We start from the raw sequence: 23,109 nt of genomic DNA on the forward strand, positions 1-23,109 counted from the left end.
TTCTTGAGTTCCTGTTGGTCACCGGCAATGTAAGCTCTTTGTCGTGCAGTAAGTGTTGTTCGCATGGTACTGTTGATCCAGGGATTCTGGTTTGGATACACCCTGTCTGATTTTTTGGGGGGGATTCAACATCCTTAATGCACTTTTGAATGAAACTCATGACCTCTTTGTGAACTCAGAGACGTCCTCATCATGAAAGACATTCCAGTTGATGTCGTCAAAGCAGTTCTGTAGCGTGGAGACCGATTGGTCGGCCCAACACTGGACAGTTTTAACTATGGCCGCCTCTTGTTTCAGCTTCTGCCTGTAGATCGGCAGAAGCAAGATGGAGGAGTGATCCGACTTTCCAAATGGCGGACGGAGGAGCGCTTTCTAAGCATTGCGGAAGGGAAAGTAGCAGTGATCAAGTATGCTTCTCGTATGCACACTTGAATGTTTTGACAAAACTTCGGAGAGACCTTTCAGCTCTATGAAAGTCGCCGGTGATGATGAAGGCAGCCTCTGGGTGTGCAGTCTCCAGGGTGTTGATGATCTTGTACAATTCCTTGAGAGGCAGGTCAGTAGCGGTCTGAGGCAGAATGTTTGCTGCTGTGATGATAACAGCTGTGAACTCCCTGGGCAACAAAAGGATTTGAGGGCACACACATTCTGCGGGTCGCAACAAGCATTGTTGACCATGAAGCATACCCCACCTTTACACTTCCCAGAGAGGCTTTTTGATCTGTCTGTCTGGGACAGGGAGAAATCTGGACGGCGTGGTCTTGTATCTCTTCCCTCAGACAGGACTGCACAAAGCAGAAAATGTTGCATTCCTTTGTTTCCCATTGCTAGGAGATTATGCCTCTCAGATCACACAGCTTATTTTCCAGGGACTGAACATTAGCCAGGAGTATACTTGGGAGCAGTGGCCGATTAGCACGCTGTCTCAACCCCACCAGGACGCCGGCCCTTCTCACTCGCCTTCGGCACTGCTTCCGAGGTAGCGGTGATGTAGCAAATGAGCCTCCCATGGATTGTGTAAACAGAGGTTCCCGGTGTATAAAAGGCAGCACGTTGTGGGTAAATGCTGTCTTCCCGATGTTCGGATCTGATATGATTATCAGCTTCTTGAAAAAGAAATGTGAAGGAAATTGCAGAAATTAACAGTACACTGTAAAGTTCATACAGAACTTGCAACACAGCCACTGTACACAATGCCATCTTGTCTGTTCGTGATTTCTGTGTTGATTGCATTGCCAAATTAACCTAACCTCATCAGCCTGCTCATGATCTCTACAGCTACTTGTCTGTCTGAATGCCTGACAACAGTTTCCAATCACTTGCCATGAATTGTATAAAAAAACTTTCCCCATACATTAACTGGAAACTTTGCCCCTATCACCTTAAATGAATATCCTGATAAAAGATTCTGACTGTCTAATCTATCAATTCCTCTTGTAATTTTATAAACATCTATCAAATTCTTCTCAGGCTGTGATGTTCCAGTGAGAACAAGTCAAGTTTGTCCAACCTCTGCTTGTAGCTGATGCCCTCTAATCGAGGCAACATTCTGGTAAATCACTTAGGTACCCTTTCCAACGCCTCCACACCCTTCCTGTGATGTGACAACCAGACCACATGCACTACTTACGGATGAATTTTCTGTTAACAGTGTGGTCCGTTCCCTTGGCTCTATCTGTTGGTAGCCTAATCCTTCAGTACGTGCTATCAATGATTTATGCCATTGGCAAGTTTATAACTGTGGTTTCTATCTCATCTAGATTATTTAAGAATGTCATGAAGACATTTGGTTCAGAGGCCATTCAGCCTTCTAAGTTCTCAGCAATGTGCTGCAGACATTCCCATTACTTCAATCATTTTGTTAACTATTTTCATTGGATTGCTCTGAGGGAATTGCTGGTTACCAGTCCAAGGAATATCTATTAATCTGTTAAAGTTTTCATCATATTCAGACACAGAAGACACCTATGAAGAGAGATTGAGTCGTCTGACTCCCTGAAGTTCAGAAGAATGAGAGGGGATCTTAAAGAAACATACAAAATTTTGAAAGGGTTAGATAAGATAGAAGCAGGAAAGTTGTTTCCATTGGGAGGTGAGACTAGAACTAGGGGACATTGCCTCAAGATTCAGGGGAGAAGATTTAGGATGGAAATGAGGAGAAACAGTCTTTCCCAGAGAGTGGTGAATCTGGAATTCTCTGCCCAGGGAATCAGTTGAGGTTTCCTCACTAAATATATTTAAGAAACAGTTAGATGGGTTTTTACATAGTAAGGGAATTAAGGGTTATGAGTAAAAGGCAGGTAGATGGAGCTGCGTTTACAGACAGATCAGCTATGATCTTATTGAATGGCGGGGCAGCCTCGATGGGCTGGATGACCTACTCCTGCTCCTGTTTCTCATGTACTTATGCAGACTCTGAAGATTCTGGAAATCTTGAGCAACACAGCTTGTTCATGAACTTCTAGACTGCAGATGTTGATGTGAATGGTCTCTAATTCTTTGCTTTCTCCCTTAAGCTTTTCTTAAACAGCAGAACCAGCCCAACAATAACCTCAAGGTTGAAGTCTTCATGTCTGTTCCAATGTGAAGGAATTGTTTCCACATTCAGAGAATATTGAAAATTTAGTGTTTGGACATCTGTAAAACTGCCATCTACTTCCATTAAACTATCCACATGGTATCACTTGCTTTCATTTCTTTCTTCAATATGGAAACTGGTTTTATGTTACTTTTGATGCCAAAGTATATACTGACTGCAATTGATATATTTATTTTTTCAATATTTTCATGCATTGCATTGTACTGCTTCACTAAGTTAACAAATTTAATGACATATGCCGGTGATATTAAACCTGATTCTGATGTGTACAAAAGGAAACAACAGTTTCCTTGAGGTATCTAACTGGTTAACATCTTCTTCCATGTAATGTTAATGTAAAAAGTTAACTGTCGAGACTGTATACTTATTTTTGACATTTCTTTCTTCACTTCCCCTAAACTATTTCCGTGTCCTGGGAATTTGCTTGGTTACCACACTGATCTCCTGTTGTTTTGCCCTTTTGCGGGTTTACACATTTTCTGTTGCAGTGTATTGGAGTCGGACGATGAAATCTCAAAACTGTAAACGTTACACAGATCTCCCTTTGGAAAGCTGTGCTGAGCTTCACCATGTTGTGGTCACTAGAGTGTTAACTAAGTCCAGTTAATATGTATCTATTGTTAAAGACTATAATGATGTAGCAGTTTGCTGCAAAAAAATAGCTTGAATGCACTTCAAAAAATGCTGTCATTTCAGTGTGCTCTCTAACCTACTTGAAATGTAAATGTCCCTCTGTACTATTGTCACTTGGCTTTGTCTGATCTCTGCATTTTTTTGCATTATATCAATTCACAGTTGTGGCAGGGGGCTGTGTCAGGGTCCCAAATCCTTTTCTATTTCTTAATTCAACCCTTGAAGTCCTCACTGTCTGATTGCTCTCTCATGTCGTCTTTCATCATTGAAATGATTTTCTTTGACTATTCCTTCACACTCAGTTTTTATCTGTATTTGCTCACATAATCTCCAGGAATGTCGTGCTGTCCCATCCGAGGAATGTCTTCCACATCAAACTGCCTGAGATTAAGCTACTTTTATGATTCATTCAACATTTATATTTCTGTCTGTAGCTTGGCTTTGGATGCCTGTGTTTGCATGATTTCCTTTGTTTTATTTGTCTGAAGAACTGAGTGCTGAGTGGTGAATTAGTGAGTGGTCCGCACTTTTTATTCTCTTGAACTTTCCTTAAGGTGTTTACAGTTTTCAACAATACATTCAGGATAGGAAGCCTGGATGCAGGCAGAGACATTTAGAGAAAAAATAATCTAAAACCAAGAAAACTGCTGATCCTGAAAATCTGAAACATCAGAAAGTACTGGGAAAATTCTGCAGATTAAGTAGTATCTGCGATGGAAGAACAATTAATCCTTCAAATCTTTCATCACAAGTGGAACAATAAGAAAATGAGGGTGTCATAAATTACAAAGGGCGATACGTGATGAGACCAGGAGGAGTGGCTGTGATCGGGTGAAGACCGAGAGAATCAGGTGACATAGATGCTACTGTGGCAGTTGCAAATTGGTCTAGACTGCTGATTTGTCCTGAAGAGCTGGAGATAGAGAGTGAAGCATGAGAGCAGAGGAGAAATGAGCAGTGGAGGAGGAGATGCTAAGTGCTGGATATGAGGGAGACTGCAGATGCTGGAATCTGGAACGATCAAGCAGCATCTATGGAGGCAAAAGAAATAAGTAAATGTTTTGGGTTGAAATCCTGCAACAGAACTGAGAGAGTACAGGGGTCATCTGCCTGCCTCTCTCCCACCCACATACAGATCCTGGTCATCCTAATGCAGGGTTTTGATCTGAAACATCAACCTCTTGCTTTAACCTCCAATGACACTGCTTGACCAGTTGAGTTTCTCCAGTGTTTTGGTTTTATTAAAGACAATGCTGGATACCCCCTGCAGGTAGGGCAGCATCTGGGAGAAAGACATTGTGAGTTAATAAAACAGGTTGATGAGCTGATCTGCTCTGACACAAATTGTAAAAGCAGGCTGTCTGTAATCGCTGGATTCGATACTGAGTCTGAAGAAGTGTTGAGTGGCAGTATAGTGAATGTGCCTTAAGTTGGTCTCTGCCAGAACTGGGTAAAATGCCACTGAAACAGTGATCAGAGTGAAGGTGGGATGGAAAGCCAGTGCATTCACTTAGCGTGCTGCCTCTGGCCCCAATGTGATCCTGAATCCAGTGTGATCTTGGCCTCCAGTGTGACCCTGGTCTCCTGTGCGATCCTGGCCCCAGTGTATTCCTAGTCCCCAGTGTGTTCCTAGTCCCCAATGTGTTCCTAGTCTCCAGTGTGACCCTGGCCCCTGTGTGAGCCTGGCCCTAGTGTGTTCCTAGTCTCCAGTGTGTTCCTAGTCTCCTGTGCGATCCTGGCCCCAGTGTATTCCTAGTCCCCAGTGTGACCCTGGCCCCTGTGTGACCCTGGCTCCAGTGTGTTCCTAGTCCCCAGTGTGAGCCTGGCCCCAGTGTGTTCCTAGTCCCCAGTGTGACCCTGGCCCCAGTGTGTTCCTAGTCCTCTGTGTGACCCTGGCCCCAGTGTGTTCCTAGTCCCCTGTGTGTTCCTAGTCCCCAGTGTATTCCTAGTCCCCAGTGTGTTCCTAGTCCCCAGTGTATTCCTAGTCCCCAGTGTGACCCTGGTCTCCTGTGCGAGCCTGGCCCCAGTGTGTTCCTAGTCCCCAGTGTGACCATGGCCTCCTGTGCGATCCTGGCCCCAGTGTGTTCCTAGTCCCCAGTGTGTTCCTAGTCCCCAATGTGTTCCTAGTCCCCAATGTGTTCCTAGTCCCCAGTGTGACCCTGGTCTCCTGTGCGATCCTGGCCCCAGTGTATTCCTAGTCCCCAGTGTGTTCCTAGTCCCCAATGTGTTCCTAGTCTCCAGTGTGACCCTGGCCTCCTGTGCGATCCTGGCCCCTGTGTGAGCCTGGCCCTAGTGTGTTCCTAGTCTCCAGTGTGATCCTGGTCTCCTGTGCGATCCTGGCCCCAGTGTATTCCTAGTCCCCAGTGTGACCCTGGCCTCCTGTGCGATCCTGGCTCCAGTGCGATCCTGGCTCCAGTGTGTTCCTAGTCCCCAGTGTGAGCCTGGCCCCAGTGTGTTCCTAGTCCCCAGTGTGACCCTGGCCTCCTGTGCGATCCTGGCTCCAGTGTGTTCCTAGTCTCCAGTGTGACCCTGGCCTCCTGTGCGATCCTGGCTCCAGTGTGTTCCTAGTCCCCAGTGTGACCCTGGCCTCCTGTGCGATCCTGGCTCCAGTGTGTTCCTAGTCCCCAGTGTGAGCCTGGCCCCAGTGTGTTCCTAGTCCCCTGTGTGAGCCTGGCCCCAGTGTATTCCTAGTCCCCAGTGTGACCCTGGCCTCCTGTGTGATCCTGGCTCCAGTGTGTTCCTAGTCCCCAGTGTGATCCTGGCCCCAGTGTATTCCTAGTCCCCAGTGTGACCCTGGCCTCCTGTGTGATCCTGGCTCCAGTGTGTTCCTAGTCTCCTGTGCGATCCTGGCCCCAGTGTATTCCTAGTCCCCAGTGTGACCCTGGCCCCTGTGTGACCCTGGCCTCCTGTGCGATCCTGGCTCCAGTGTGTTCCTAGTCCCCAGTGTGAGCCTGGCCCCAGTGTGTTCCTAGTCCCCTGTGTGAGCCTGGCCCCAGTGTATTCCTAGTCCCCAGTGTGACCCTGGCCTCCTGTGTGATCCTGGCTCCAGTGTGTTCCTAGTCCCCAGTGTGATCCTGGCCCCAGTGTATTCCTAGTCCCCAGTGTGACCCTGGCCTCCTGTGCGATCCTGGCTCCAGTGTGTTCCTAGTCTCCTGTGCGATCCTGGCCCCAGTGTATTCCTAGTCCCCAGTGTGACCCTGGCCCCTGTGCGATCCTGGCTCCAGTGTGTTCCTAGTCTCCTGTGCGATCCTGGCCCCAGTGTATTCCTAGTCCCCAGTGTGACCCTGGCCCCTGTGTGACCCTGGCCTCCTGTGCGATCCTGGCTCCAGTGTGTTCCTAGTCCCCAGTGTGAGCCTGGCCCCAGTGTGTTCCTAGTCCCCAGTGTGACCCTGGCCCCTGTGTGAGCCTGGCCCCAGTGTGTTCCTAGTCCCCAGTGTGACCCTGGTCTCCTGTGCGATCCTGGCCCCAGTGTATTCCTAGTCCCCAGTGTGTTCCTAGTCCCCAATGTGTTCCTAGTCTCCAGTGTGACCCTGGCCCCTGTGTGAGCCTGGCCCTAGTGTGTTCCTAGTCTCCAGTGTGACCCTGGCCTCCTGTGCGATCCTGGCCCCTGTGTGAGCCTGGCCCTAGTGTGTTCCTAGTCTCCAGTGTGACCCTGGCCTCCTGTGTGATCCTGGCCTCCTGTGCGATCCTGGCCTCCTGTGCGATCCTGGCCTCTTGTGCGATCCTGGCTCCAGTGCGATCCTGGCTCCAGTGTGTTCCTAGTCCCCAGTGTGATCCTGGTCTCCTGTGCGATCCTGGCCCCAGTGTATTCCTAGTCTCCAGTGTGACCCTGGCCTCCTGTGCGATCCTGGCTCCAGTGTGTTCCTAGTCTCCAGTGTGACCCTGGCCTCCTGTGCGATCCTGGCTCCAGTGTGTTCCTAGTCTCCAGTGTGACCCTGGCCTCCTGTGTGATCCTGGCTCCAGTGTGTTCCTAGTCTCCAGTGTGACCCTGGCCTCCTGTGCGATCCTGGCTCCAGTGTGTTCCTAGACCCCAGTGTGAGCCTGGCCCCAGTGTGTTCCTAGTCCCCTGTGTGAGCCTGGCCCCAGTGTGTTCCTAGTCCCCAGTGTGACCCTGGCCTCCTGTGCGATCCTGGCTCCAGTGTGTTCCTAGTCCCCAGTGTGATCCTGGCTCCAGTGTGTTCCTAGTCTCCAGTGTGAGCCTGGCCCCTGTGTGTTCCTAGTCCCCAGTGTGACCCTGGCCTCCTGTGTGACCCTGGCCTCCATTCTACAGAACACATTCTCCCTGTGGCTCTGTGAGGTTGTCGCAGGTGCTCAGCTTTGTTTACATCTTCCAGAGGACGCATCCAGGTGTACATTAATGTACATTGAAGGACTAGTTTCCATGACAGGCTGAAGTCTCCTCTACATTAGACAAATGAAAACCAGACAGTCTGGGAGGGAGACCTGTAGAAATTTCCAGCATTTTCTGTTTCTGCTTGAGGAGAAATATTCATGTATTTTTTTTTGCTCATTGTCATTCCCAATTTCCTTTCTGCTCAGTGGCACAGCTGACAGTGCTATTGGTTCCCAGGCCCAATCATCATCTCCAGCACTATCTGTGTGGAATTTGCATGTTTTCCCTGAGGCTGCTGGCTTCCATTAGGTCCCCCTCGAATCCCAGAGACATACAGAACTTTGACAAAGGTCCACATGGAAGGTTGGTTAAGAAGGTTCAGTCGTTAGGTATTAATGCTGGAGTAATAAAATGGATTCAACACTGGCTAGATGGGAGATGCCAAAGAGTAGTGGTGGATAATTGTTTATCGGGATGGAGGCCGGTGACTAGCGGGGTGCCTCGGGGATCTGTTTTGGCCCCAATGTTGTTTGTAATATAAATAAATGATCTGGATGATGGGGTGGTAAATTGGATTAGTAAGTATGCCGATGATACTAAGGTAGGATAATGAGGTGGGTTTTCAAAGCTTGTAGGGAGATTTATGCCGGTTAGAAGAGTGGGCTGAACGTTGGCAGATGGAGTTTAATGCTGAGAAGTGTGAGGTTCTACATTTTGGCAGGAATAATCCAAATAGAACATACAGGGTAACTGGTAGGGCATTGAGGAATGCAGTGGAACAGAGAGATCTAGGAATAACAGTGCATAGTTCTCTGAAGGTGGAGTCTCATGTAGATAGGGTGGTGAAGAAGGCTTTTGGAACGCTGGCCTTTATAAATCAAAGCATTAAGTACAGAAGTTGGGATGTAATGTTAAAATTGTACAAGGCATTGGTAAGGCCAAATTTGGAATATTGTGTACCGTTCTGGTCACCGAATTATAGGAAAGATATCAATAAATTAGAGAGAGTACAGAGACGATTTACTAGGATGTTACCTGGGTTTCAGCACTTAAGTTACAGAGAAAGGTTGTACAAGTTAGGTCTCTATTCATTGGTGCGTAGAAGGTTGAGGGGGGATTTGATCGAGGTATTTAAAATTTTGAGAGGGATAGATAGAGTTGACGTGAATAGGCTGTTTCCATTGAGAGTAGGGGAGATTCAAATGAGAGGACATGATTTGAGAGTTAGGGGGCAGAAGTTTAAGGGAAACACGAGGAGGTATTTCTTTACTCAGAGAGAGATAGCTGTGTGGAATGAGCTTCCTGTAGAAGTTGTAGAGGCCAGTTCAGTTGTGTCATTTAAGGTAAAATTGGATAGGTATATGGACAGGAAAGGAGTGGAGGGTTATGGGCTGAGTGCGGGTAGGTGGGACTAGGTGAGATTAAGAGTTCGGCACGGACTAGGAGGGCCGAGATGGCCTGTTTCCATGCTGTGATTGTTATATGGTTATACAGGTTGGCAGGGTAATTGGCTGCTGTAAATTGACCCAGTGGGTGGTTGAGTCTGGGGGGAGGTAAATAGGAATGTGGGGAGAGTGAGATGGGATTAGTACAGTATTTGTGGTTGATGGTCAACATGGACTAGACAGCCCTAAGCGCTTGCTTCCATGCTGTACGAATCCACATAATTTGAAATCCTAGAGTGGGTGTGCTGACCATGCCTGACTGCTCGCTGTATTCAACTCCAGACGTGCCAAAGCGGGTAACAAACCCAGGAGAAAGGCACTTGGTTATTGCCTGATTTGTGTGTGGTTTAGGGTCCTCAATCAGCAGTATCTGTGATTCATGTTGTTTGCCGGATCATCATTTTACCTTTTCTGTTCTAGTGGGAAGAAGTTAGCGGATACGATGAGACCATGAACACAATCAGAACATACCAGGTCTGCAACGTGTTTGAAGCCAGTCAGAACAACTGGCTCCGCACCAATTACATCAAACGTAGAGGGGCCCAACGCATTCACGTGGAGATGAAGTTTTCTGTCCGTGACTGTAGTAGCATTCCTAATGTGCCCGGCTCTTGTAAAGAGACATTTAATCTCTACTACTATGAATCTGACACAGATTCAGCAACCAAGACAACTCCACAATGGATGGAAAATCCGTGGATGAAAGTTGACACGATTGCAGCAGATGAAAGCTTTTCCCAGGTGGATTTAGGAGGGAGAGTGATGAAGATTAACACAGAAATCCGAAGTTTTGGCCCAGTGTCGAAGAATGGTTTTTATCTGGCATTTCAGGATTATGGGGGATGCATGTCACTGATAGCGGTCAAAGTCTTCTACCGAAAGTGCCCATGGGTCATCCAGAACGGAGCAATCTTCCAGCAGACTCTGTCTGGAGCAGAGAGCACATCTCTGGTAGTGGCTCGGGGGACTTGTGTCCCCAATGCTGAGGAAGTGGACGTGCCCATCAAGCTGTACTGCAATGGAGATGGAGAGTGGATGGTTCCCATAGGCCGCTGCATGTGTAAAGCTGGCTATGAGTCAGTGGAGAACGGCACTGTCTGTCAAGGTAAGAGTATGTCTGTTCACAAGCCCATTTGCTGTGATTGGGCAGTGCGGAGTGGGGATCTGAGCCAGTGCAAGGGATTGGGTTACTTACATTTTTCTACATTCTTCCCTGCGTTTGAATGTTTGTAGTTTATTACATTTCCCATCAGGAAATAGAAATTCAAATATAACAAAGAGTAATTTAAAACGGTAGTGTAGAACAGATCAGAACAGCCCACATTCACAGTACCTGTCAGTGTAAACATTCATGGAAATGGAACTGTGCAGAATCTGGTGCTGGGCTCTATTAGTGTCATTCAAAGTTCAATTATACAGGATTCCCAGTTCTGCAGAGCAGTGAACTGCAAGTAAATAACAAATGTATCAGGTGGTGCTTGGGTGTGTCTTCTTTGTGATTGTAACAGACCATTCTCTGAAGCCTCCACCACCTTCCATATTGTCACACCACAGTACACATCTTACTCTCTCCTCTTTCAGAATTCTGTTTCATTCCATCCTTGAGTCCAGTCCCCACTCCCCTTTGCATGGCATGTCCATTCCCTCTTATCTCTCCCCTTCCCATAATCCAAGTGCACAAACATTCCTCATCCCGATCTGATAACCATAGTATGGTGACTAGCACTGGAAATTCAGTATTCCAGGGTCATATCCAAAAGAATCATCAAATGGGGAGAGAGGGGGCTTTGGAAGGTGGTGGAGAGTGACAGTGATGCTGTGGAGTTGGTTTATTATCCCCTCTGAAGGGAATGAAGAGACAAGTGTCTGTAAGATGTTCCTCACAACAAGTTAACATACAAATGGGAGAACACCAGTGGAACTCGACACCTGCCCTGCTCCTGATACTATTCCCACTCTGACCTCCTTCCCCATCTGCCTTTTACCTTCTTTCTGGGATCCAACTATCATTTGCCAGCAACTGCTTAACCTCCTTCCTCTTGCTGTCTCCCCTCTACTTCCAGTCCAGATTTTATTCCAGATTTTTTACTTCCTGGTTGGGTGCTTGACAGCATTCCACCCCCCTCAGTAAAGTCAATTCCTTTGCACCTATTCCAACCTCCCCTCATGGCATACAGTGCTCTTGGGTTCCTGTTGACCTACATTCTGCCTCGTTTTTTGTCATTCGCCATGATGCATACCAGCATCCCCTTAGTCCCCCTTATGATGGCCCGCTCCTCATTTTGGAATAGGGATAAAAGACTTTTATCACAGATAAGAGGGGTAAACTTTACTACTTTGGTAGATTACCCTGGCCCACCAAGATTTGCATTATTTTGCTGCCATGTCCCTGGCCTGAAAACATACCATGAGCCTGACAGCTCACTTCTGGATGACCCAGAGGCACCTGCTGTTCCTCCACCCATGGGACATAGGACCCAAGTCTGGTGCTAGTCCGAGCTCCAGACAGGCTCGCAATGCCAGCTTTAGTGAATTCGGGGGTGGAGGGGGGGGAGGCCTGAGTACGGTAACATAATTGGGAGAAACGTAGATAATTTACAACCACCACCATTGAGTTGGGGTCTTGATTTAAGAGGTTGGTCTGACATGATGACTTTACTACAGAAAAGGTTGTTTAGTGCACTTTTTTTGTGTAGGTTTTGGAGTTCAATCAAATGTGTTACAGGTTTCATTAAATATGGAACACCTCACTTCGTTTTATTTGCAGAAACCTACATGTTCATGGTGCAGACCAAGCTAGTTCCAATTTCCTGCATTTAGACTATCCAGCCCCACCCCTTAATATTTCTATCCAAGTGCTTCTTAAATGGTACTATTGTATCTTTTAAATGATATTATTGTCACAATTTGAAGTTATGAGTGAGAGAGACATTGTTGCAAGATGGAAGCAATTTTTATTTGAGCAATAAAAGAAAGGAGGTGACAGTGGAGCTGCCATTGTTGGAGTGGGAGGGTTTGGCAAGAACAGCTTGGATAGGCACAGGCGGAGATTCTAACTGACTTCCTAATAAGCTTTTGTCACTTTCTTTGTCTATAAGTACAAGTTCTAGAAGAGCTCCTGTCTCCCTGATAACTACAGCTGCACAAAGTGCATCGAGCTGCAGCTTCTTAGAGACTGACCTAAGGAACTGGACCTTCAACTCATACAGGAAAATGAGGAGGTGATAGGTAGGAGGCAGGTACTGGGTGACTGTAGGAGAGGGAAAGGGTATAGGCAGCTAGTGCATAATACCTCTATGGCCAATCCCCTTAATAATAAGTATACCACTTTGGATACTATTGGGGGGAAATGACCTACTGAGGATAAGCTGCAGTGACCAGGTCTCTGGGGAAAAGGATAGAAGAAGAATGAAGTAGTAACAGGGAATTTCATAGTTAGGGGAGTAGACAAGAGATGGAAAAAGAAATCCAGATTGTATCTTCTCTCTCAAATGCCAGGGACAGGGATGTATCAGATCAGGTCCATAGCATTCTACAGGGGGAGGGTGAGCAGCCAGAAGTCATGGTATATATTGGCACCAATGACATTGGTAGGAAAAGGGAGGTGGTTCTGAAGAGCGAATATAGTGAGTTTGGTAGAAAGCTGAAAAGCAGGACATCCAAGGTAGTTATCTCTGGATTGCTGCCTGTGTATGTGCCAGTGTTGTAGTGTGTATGTGCCTGTTGGCCATTGCAATATCCATGCCAGTATCTTTCCTGTAATGCCATGGGACTTTATCTTGTTAAGCAGCCTCATGTGTGGCACCTTATCAAATGCTTTCTGAAAATCCAAGTAAATTACAACCACTGCCTCTCCGTTATCTACCCTGCTTGTTACTTCTTTGAAGAAATCTAACAGATTTGTCAGGGAAGATTTCCCTTTACAGAAACTATGCTGACTTTGACTTATTTTATCATTAGTCTCCAAGTACCTCGAAACCACATTCTTAGTAACAGACTCCAACACTTTCCCAACAACTCAAGTTGGGCTAACTGGCCTATAATTTCCAATCTTTTGCCTTCCTCCCTTCTTAAAGAGTGGAGCGATATTTGGAATTTTCCAGTCCCCCAGGACCATGCCAGAATCAAGTGATTCTTGAAAGATCGTGACCAATGCATTCATTATTTCTTCAGCAACCTCTCTTAGGACTCTGGGATGTAGTCCATCTCGTTCAGATGATTTATCCACTTTAAGGCCTTTTTCCTTTGTAATAGCAATGCCACCTACTCCTGCTCCCTGATGCTCTCGGACCTCTTGCACACTGCTAGTGTCTTCCACAGTGAAGATAGATACAAAATGCCGATTGTTCATCTGCCATTTCTTTATCTCACTGCCTCACAAGCATCATTTTCCAATGGTCCAATATCAACTCTCACCTCCCTTTTACTCTTTATATAACTAAAAAACTTTATGTATCCTGCTTTACATTATTGGCTAATCTGTCCTCATGTTTCATCTCTTCCCTTTGTATAGCTTTTTTAGTTGCCTTTTGTTGGAATTTAAAAGCTTCTAAATCATCCAACTTCCCACTCACTTTTGCTACCTTATAAGCCCTTTCCTTGGCTTTTATGCAGTCTTTAACTTCCCTTGACAACCATAGTTGCCCCCCAGTGGCATTTGAGAACTTCTTTCTCAGTGGGACATATACTATCCTGTGCCTTGTGAACTATTTCGAGAAACTTCAGCCAACTCTGCTCTGCCAACATCCCCGCCAGTATCCTCCTCTAATCCATCTGGGCAAGCTCCTCTCTCATGCCTCTAAAATTCCCTTTATTCCATTGCGATACTGACACATGTGACTTATGCTTCTCCCTCTCAAACTGCAGTATGAATTCAAACACATGATCACTGCCTCATTAGGGTTCCTTTATGTTAATCTCCCTAATAGGATCTGGATTATTACACAACACCCAATCTAAGATTGCTTTTCTCTGAGTTGGCTCAAACACAAGCTGCTCTAAAAAGCCATCTTGTAGGCGTTCAACAAATTCGCGATCTGACACTAATCTGATGTTCCCAAACCCCTTGCATATTGAAATCCCCCTCCCCATTACAATTGTTCATTATCCTTATTACATGCCTTTTCCAGCTCCCTTTGCAATCTCAATCCTACTTCTTTGGTTACTATTTGGAGGCCTATATATGCTTCCCAAAATGGTTTTTCACCCTTGCAGTTTCTCAACTCCACCCACAAAGCTTCACAATTCTCTGACGCTATGTCACCTCTTCCTAAAGATGTAATTCTTTCTCTTATAAACAGAACCACACCACTGCTTGTGCCTTCCTGCATATCCTTTTGATATGAAGTATATCCTTTGATGTTAAGCTTCCAATTATGGCCTTCTTTCAGCCATGACTCCGTGATGCCCACAATGCCATGCCGAGTTATTGTGCCACGAGTTTGTCCACCTTATACTAAATACTACATGCATTTAAATACAGTACCTGCGACTGCATTCTTTGCCTTTTTCAATTTTGACTCTTTGATACAGTTTAACTCTGCTCTGTCTGCATTTGTACTCAGTTATTGTCTTGTCCTTCCTTACATTCATGCTATACCCACAATCTACTTGTAAACTTGTTGGCTCATCCTCAGCTCTATCATCTTGGTTCCCATTCCCTGCCATATTAGCTTAAGTCAATCTCAGCAGCTCTATGGTCAAGCACTTTAGTAAAAGAATTAAGGCATAGTCTATTTTAAAATCTGAGAGGTAGAGGGACTTGGCAGTCCATGTATAGGATTCCCAAAAGGTTAACTTGCAGTTAGAATCTGTGTTAAGGAAGGCAAATTCAATTTTAACTTTCATTTTGAGAGGACTAGAATATAAGAGCAAGGCTTTAGTGCTAACTGTTTACACTTGGAGTATTGTGAGCATTTTGGAAGAGATGCAATGACATTGGAGAAGGTCCAGAGGTTGTTCATGAAAATGATTCTGGGAATGAAAGTGTTAACTTGTGAAGAATGTTTGATGGCTCTGGAGTTTAGAAGAATGAGGGAGGACTTCATTGAAACCTATCAAGGATTGAAAGGCTTAAATAGAGTAGATGTGAGAAGGATGTTTCCTATTGTGGGTGAGGTTGGATGAGAGGATACAGCTTCAGCCAAAGGGCAATGAGTCTGTGGAATTCATTGCCACAGGTGGTCTTGGAGGCTAAGTCATTGGGCATATTTAAGGAGGAGGTTGATAGGTCATTGATTAGTCAGGGCATCAAAGGTTACAGGGAGATGGCATGACAATGGGATTGAGATGGATAATAAATCTGCCATGATGGACTGGCATAGCAGATTCCATGTCTGAATGGCCTAATGCTGCTCCTATGTCTTATAGCCTTATGGTACAGTGCATGCCTCAACCACTTCCTTTGGCAACTCATTCCATATACTCACCACCCTTTGCTTCTCCGGTCATTTTAAATCTTTTCCCTCTCACCTTAAATCTCCCCTTCCCTTGAGATAAAATCATCATGGTCCACCTTATCCTCTCATTATTTTGAACATTTCTGTCAGGCCTTTCATCATTCTCCTACATTCCAAGGAATAAAGCCTAGCCTTTTCCAAGCTCTCCCTATAACTCAGGCCTCCTAGCCTTGATAACATTCTCATAAATCTATTCTGTGCTCTTTCTAGTTTAACCACATTTTCCTATAACAATGCAAGTAAAATGACAGTATTCCACGCACAACTTCAACATTGACTTAAATGTCTCTTAAACATAGTGATTATATCTGGTTCCCCCATCCCTATCAATGAGTTCCAGATTAAATGCTCTTTCTGCAATAAAATAAAACTCTTTACCATCTCACTCTGTGACCTCAGCTGATTTGTTTTGATCTCCCTACCATAAGAATAAACATTTTGACTATCTTCGTATCTATGGCTTTTATTATAAACCTCTAGTAGGTCACCCCTTGGCCACCTTTGTCCAAGGAAATCAATCTCAGCCTATTCAATGTCTTCACCTAACCAGTGTCCTCCAATCCAGCTGGCAAATCCATAATCTGTAGATCAACCATGTCCTTCTTCATCAACTAGAAATGTTTCAAGTGCACTCTTACCAGTGTTTTGTGACATGCTAGCTCTTGTATTCTGTTCTGTTACCATGCTTAAGGAAGGAGTAGCACAAGAATCAGGAAACATATCAACTTTTTATATTAAGATCTGGTGTTGCAAAGGTTCTGGAGTCAAATTTCCAGAAAGGAATAGCTGGTCATTTAGAAAAGCTTAATGTAATCAAAACAAGAGCACATGGGTTTTGAAAAGTAAGTATTGGGAGATGTATCTTATCAAGGAATGAGGATTGATTATCATATCAAAGATAGGGAGGGAATAAACAGATCTTTTCTATGTTAGAAAGATAGAACTAGCTCTCAGCCATTCACTGTTTACATCAATGAGCTGGGGGAATGAAGAGTGCAGGGTATCCAAGTCTGCCAATGACACAAAAATTGGTGTACAGCTCATTGTCACAAGGATATTGATAAATTCAATGAGTGGGGAAAAAGCTTGGCAAATGGAGTTTATTGTGGGGAAAATTATGAGTTTGTAAATTGGCAATTTGGTTCATTATTGTGACACGTACCAAGGTACAGTGAAAACTATAGCTTGCATTTCATCCTTACAGATCAATTCATTACACAATGCATTGAGATGGTACCAGGTAAAACAACAACGGAGTACGGAATAAGGTGTTAAAATTACAGCGAAAAGCAGTTCAACCAGACAATTAGGTGCAAGGCCATAATGAGGTAGATGATGAGGTCAAGAGACTGTCTTATCATGTCTTAGAGAGCGGGATGAAAGCAGTCCTTGGGCCTGGTGGTATATGTTTTTGGACTTGTACAATAGAGAAGGAGGGGGTAGAAGAGAGAATGTTTGGGGTGGGTGATGTCCTGATTATGTTGGCTGGTTTACTGAGGCAGTAAGAATTATAGACAGAGTCCATAGATGGAGGCTCATTTCCACGATGTGCTGAGCTGTGTTCTCAACTCTCCGCAATTTCTTGTGATCATGGGCAGAGCAGTTGCCATACCAGAGATGATGTGTCTGGATTGGATGCTTTCTATGGTGCATTGATAAAATTAGTGAAGGCCAAAAGGGAAATGCCAAATTTCTTTAGCCTCCCGAGTAGTAGATGTACTGATACATTTAATTAATGGTGGTGTCTGTCTAGTCGAACTACGGGATATTGGTGATATTCACTTCTGAACCTTCTCAACCTCAGCACCATTGATGTAAAGAGGAATGCATGTATCACCTCTTCCCTGAAGTCAATGACTAGCTCTCTTGTTTTGCTGACACTGAGGGGAATGTTATGACAGAATACACTAGGCTCTCTATCTCCTTCCTATAGTCTGGTTCATCATTACTTCAGTTGCAGTCCACTACACTGGTATCATCTACAAACTTGTGAGTAGAGTTTAGAGCAGAATCTGGCCAGCTTGTCTTGAGTGTCAGGGAGTAGAAGGCTGAGAATGTAGCCTCATAGGTGTTTAGGGTAATCATGGCAGAGATATAGCTGCCTAACCTTACTGATTGTGATCTGTTCGTCAGGGAGTGAAGCATCCAATTGCAAAGAAATGTTGACCCAGTGGTCCGGAGTTGACATCTGTCTTTACATACATTAGGTATCTTTACTGTCCATATGAACCAGAAGACATCAGACCCTTGGCTCCATACAAAGGTTTTCATTTTGGTCTTTGAGGGGTTCTTTTGCTTCCTAATATTTTTATGAAAGGTCTTGGAATTCTCTTTAATTCTGTCAGTCAGAGCTATTCTATGTTCCCTTTTTGCCCAGTTGTTTCCATCAGGTTGTACACTCAGAAAGAAAAATCAAATGGTAAGTTATCATCTAGATGCAAGTGAGTGAAGTACAGCTGGTGTTCTTGTGCCTGAAACACAAAGGCTCACGAGTATTTAAGAAGGCAAATGGCATCTTGACCTTTACTGCAATGGGGTTGGTATTTAGAATATGACAAGTTCTGTCACAATTTGATCACTGGCACAGTTTTGTTCTCCTTATTTAACAACAGAATATCACCATTGGAAGTGATTCCTAGGATGGGAATTTGTCCTATCATACTGAAAGGCAGAGCAAGTGAAAGGGGTCACCTGAACTATTCCTGCCCTTTTTTTATGTTCTTGTGTAGGATTTGTTTAATCTATAACTTTTTCCACTTTTGGTGTAAAGTCATTCAGCTAAAATGTTAACACATTTTCACTCTGCTGCATCTGATACCGAAGAGAATTCCAGCATTTTCCGTTTTTTTTTATTTGATATCCAGCATCTGCATTCTTGTTTTTGCCTGAAGCCATTGCATTTGTACAATTCAGAGATGCAGCAAGTGTGGCATCCCTCGTGCTGTGAGAGTTACTGATCTTCATGACAGTATGTCACTCGGCTCTATATCTCCTTCTACTGGTGTGTCTCTGAAGCTCAGTCTTCAATGTTTCTACTCTCCATGGACTGCAGTCAAGCTCCTGCAGTGACGATTGACAGTGCACCATGCCTGATGTTTTTGCTGCCAGTATGTCAAGCACCAGTAACTGGTTAATTAGCAATGGGCACTCTGTGTCTATTTGACACTGACTATCTGTTCAATCTGAGAGAATATCTGTATCAGTATGTAATCTTGGCCAAATGTTCAGTAACGATTTCTATTAGGTTTCTTCCATTAGATCAATAATTTTCTCCTTAGTCACTATCAATTGTCTCAAACTCAATTGCTGTGTTGCAGAACTGGGGCATTTAGCTCTTGCATTTTGAGTCATAGAACTCTACAGCAGAGAAACAGGCCCACTGACCCATTCAGTCCATGTTTTCAGTCCATGTTTTCCCTAGTCCCATCGACCTACACCTGGACCACAGCTCTCCATCCTCTCCCATCCATGTACCTATCCAATTTTCCCTTAAATATTGAAATCAAACCTGTATCCACCACTTTCTTTCACAGGTTGTTCTGTTCTAACTGCTCTCTGAGTGAAGAAGTTCCCCCTCAAGTTCACCTTAAATATTTTACCGTATAGCAGAAATCTGTGACCTCTGATTCTAGTCTTACCCACTCTCAGTAGAAAAGGTCAGCTTGCATTTAGCTTATTTATACCCTTCATAATTTTGTGTACCTCTATCAAGTATCCAATCTTTCCCTATAACTCAGATTTTCAAGTCCTCCCAACACCCTTTAAATCTTATTGATATATTTTATGTAGGTAGATGATCAGAACTGCAAATACTCCAAATTATTGTGCATCTTCAACATGACATCCCATCTCTTGTAAGAAATACTTCAATTTATGAAGGCAAGTGTGCCAGAAGATATTTTCACAACCCTATCTATCATTGACACAACTTTCAAGGAATTATGGACTTGTAATCCCAGATTCCCCTCTTCCACTACACCCCTCAGTGCCCTATTGCTCACTGTGTAAGTCCTACTCTGGTTTATTGCCCCAAAGTACAACACCTCAGGTTGTCTGCATTACGTTCCATCTTCCATTTCTGAGCCCATTTTTTCCCAGCTAATACCGATCCCTCTGCAAGCTATGATAACCTTCCTCACTGACAACTATACCTCCAATCTGGGTGTCATTTGCAAATTTGCTGATCCAGTTAAGCGCATTACCACCCAGATTGTTGAACTAGATGACAGACAACAATGGACCCAGCACTGATCACTGGCCTCCAGACAGAGAGGCAACCATCTACTACAACTCTCAGTCTTCTACTGCAAAGCCAATGTTGAATCTAATTTACTATCTCATCCTGAATGCTAAGTGACTGAACCTTCTTGTCCAGTCTCCCATGTGGAATCTTATCAAAGGCCTTAATAAAGTCCATGTAGACAACATCCACTGCCTTGCCTTCATGCAGTTTTCCTGGTAACCTCCTCATAAATTGCATTAAATTGCTATAAGATTAGTTAGACACGATCTACCACACATAAAACCATGTTGACCATCCTTAATGAGGCCCTGTTTATACAAATTCTTACATACCCAGTCCCTTCCAATAATTTACCTTCTACTGATACCAGGCTCAGCAGCTTATAATTTCTTGGCTTATCCTTTGAGCCTTTCTTAAACTATGGAACACCATTATCTAACCTCCAATCCATGGCTAAGGGCATTTTAAGTACCTCTGCTAAGGGCCCTGCAGTTTCTGCAGTAGTCTCACTCAAGGTCTTAAGGGCCACTAATCAGGCCCAGGGGATTTATCAACCCTCGTTTGCCTCAGAACAGCAAGCTCCTCCTCCTTAGTAATCTGTATACAGTCCATGATCTCACTGGTGTCTTACCTCATTTCTATCGACTCCTTTTCCATTTCCTGAGTAAATACAGACACAAAAATTCCATTTAAGATCTCGCCCATCTCTTTTGGGTCCATGCATAGATGGTCTTCAAGATGACCAATTTTGCCCCTTGCTATCTTTTTGCTTATAATATGAGGGGTGATTGCTAAGTTCATGGCCTAAAGTAGAAGGAGTCAGTTTTAGACCCAACACATTTATTTTTTAACATAGTCCCCTCCTACATATCCACACTTAGTCCAGCGGTTGTGGAGCATACAGATCTTGAACCCCCAGAAAGTGTCCACAGATGGGTGATTGATAATTTTGTGGCCTAAGATAGAAGGAGATGAGTTATACAGCTCTCATTACATGCACCTGTGGGTCAACTCTTTGAGTGATGAGGCAGAAAGTTTGAAGTTAATAACTTATCTCCTTCCACCTTAGGCCACGAACTTACAATCACCCCTGATGAGTTATTAACTTCACACTTTCTGCATCTCCAGTTCCCTAACACGGTCCCTTAGGAGTTGCATCTCAATGCACCAAGTATAGATGTGACCGTCCAGGACGCCAGGAGACTCCAGGACCTCCCACATCTGACACCGACCACAGAAAACCGGCCTCACACACATTCCTTTTGCAATCAACAACTGCCTCACCTCATCCCGTTACCACCGAAGCCCGTTGAGCCAAAGCCCTTTCATTCTGCTGCCTCTCACTCTGGTGCCCGCTGGATATGGCTGCTTTCTTTTTAAACTGTTTGCGCTCAACCGCCTGACGTCATGCACCTGCATAGTCTGGCCTCTCTCTTCCCCTGAGAACTCAAAATGTCTTCCCACTGGAAATCCTTAGGTGCTGTCCCACTGCCTTCTTGTTATGAAATCACCATGGACCCTGATCTCCCACATCCTGCAGGAGGAGTACGCTGCTGTCCTGACTACCATCCCAACTACTACAATAATAACTCTGAGGGAAATCTTACCAACACTTAACCACTTTGCCTTAACTGAAGCCTTCGGAACCAAAACCTCAGCATTTATCCTCAAACTCTTCACTTGCAGCTCAAACGCAGCCACTCCACTGAAAGCTTGCCTCGCTTTTATTTGCTGATGGTCTGCCGTTGGACTTACTAAGCAGAGTGGAGACAGAAAGTGATTAAAATGATACCATTGAATGGTTCAGAGATGAGGGAATGCCACTGTTTAGAAAATCTGGACACAAGAATTAAAGAAATAGGAAAGTAGGCTGTCCAGTTCTTTTAGTATGCTCTGCCATTCATCAAGATTGTAGCTGATTATCTGCCTCAGTGCCTTCTCCAGCACTATCCCCATGTCATATGACTAACTCAATGTCCAGGAATAAGACAAAAGAGCAGAATTAGGGCCAGTTTGGCCCATCAAGCCTACAGTGCCATTCCATCACAGCTGATTTAGTATCCTTCTCAGCATTATTCCCCTGTCTTTTCCCAAAGCCTTTGACACTCTTACTAATCAGGAACCTATCAATCCCCACTATTAAGCATATCCAATGACTTGGCTTCCACAACCATCTGTGGCAATGAACTCTCTCCACCTGTGCTTTGATCAGATGGAGAAACTGTCATTGTTCTCTTTCAAGCAGAGAATGTGGAGAGGAGATAAGATAGTGATGCTTAAAGTACTGAGAGCGGTCTTTTTCTTTAAAAGAAGAATTTGTTGGAAATATTAAGAACCATTGGACAGAAGAATATGGTGAAAATAAAAACTTAAAACTGCAGATGCAGGAAATTAGAAATAAAACACAAAACACTGTAAATGCTCAGCACATCAGGCAGCAAATAGTGGAGAAAAAAGTTATGTTTCAGGAGCAAACATGAGAAAATCTGCAGATGCTGGAAATTCAAACAACACACACAAAATGCTGGTGGAACACAGCAGGCCAGGCAGCATCTATAAGGAGAAGCACTGTCGATGTTTCGGGGCACTTCCCGTTTCTACCTCCTACCCAAGATCCACAAACCTGCCTGTCCAGGTAGACCTATTGTCTCAGCTTGCTCCTGCCCCACCAAACTCATTTCTGCATACCTTGACACTGTCTTAGCCCCCCTTGTTCAATCTCTTCCTACCTATGTTTGTGACAATTCTCATGCTTTGAATTTTTTCAATGATTTCAAGTTCCCTGACCCCCACCACCTTATTTTCACCATGAACGTCCAGTCCCTATATACTTCCATCCCCCACCCGGACGGTCTCAAAGCTCTTCACTTCTTTTTGGATTCCAGACCAAATTCCCCTCTACTACCACTCTCCTCCATCTAGCGGAATTAGTTCTTACTCTCAATAATTTCTCCTTTGGCTCCTCCCAATTCTTCCAAACCAAGGGTGTAGCCATGGGCACCCATATGGGTCCCAGTTATGTCTGCTTTTTTGTTGGCTTTGTCTATACGGGTATCCGTCCCCCCCTTTTCCTTCGCTACATCGACAACTGCATTGGCACTGCCTCCTGCACACATGCTGAGATCGTTGACTTCATTAGCTTTGCCTCCAACTTTCATCCTGCCCTCAAATTTACCTGGTCCATTTCCAACACCTCCCCCCCCTTTCTTGATCTTTCTATTTCCATCTCTGAAGACGGCTTATCTACTGATATCTACTATAAGCCTACAGACTCTCACAGCTACCTGGACTATTCCTCTTCCCACCCTGTCTCTTGCAAAAAATGCTATCTCCTTCTCACAATTCCTCCATCTCCGCCGCACCTGCTCGCAGAATGAGGCTTTTCATTCCAGGATGAA

At 44.7% G+C, this 23,109-nt stretch overlaps 1 protein-coding gene across 1 annotated transcript in view; it reads left to right on the forward strand.

Annotated features, from left to right (window-relative positions):
• LOC132381967 (ephrin type-B receptor 2) overlaps window positions 1–23,109 on the forward strand; it is a 468,380-nt gene that overhangs the window by 215,870 nt on the left and 229,401 nt on the right. Inside the window, exon 3 of the mRNA XM_059951670.1 lies at window positions 9,431–10,115. Coding sequence (XP_059807653.1) covers window positions 9,431–10,115 — 685 coding nt within the window. The remainder of the gene's footprint in view (window positions 1–9,430; window positions 10,116–23,109) is intronic.

The sequence above is a fragment of the Hypanus sabinus genome, chromosome 27 (assembly GCF_030144855.1).
Source record: "Hypanus sabinus isolate sHypSab1 chromosome 27, sHypSab1.hap1, whole genome shotgun sequence".
In the NCBI taxonomy this organism is placed as follows: Eukaryota; Metazoa; Chordata; class Chondrichthyes; order Myliobatiformes; family Dasyatidae; genus Hypanus; species Hypanus sabinus.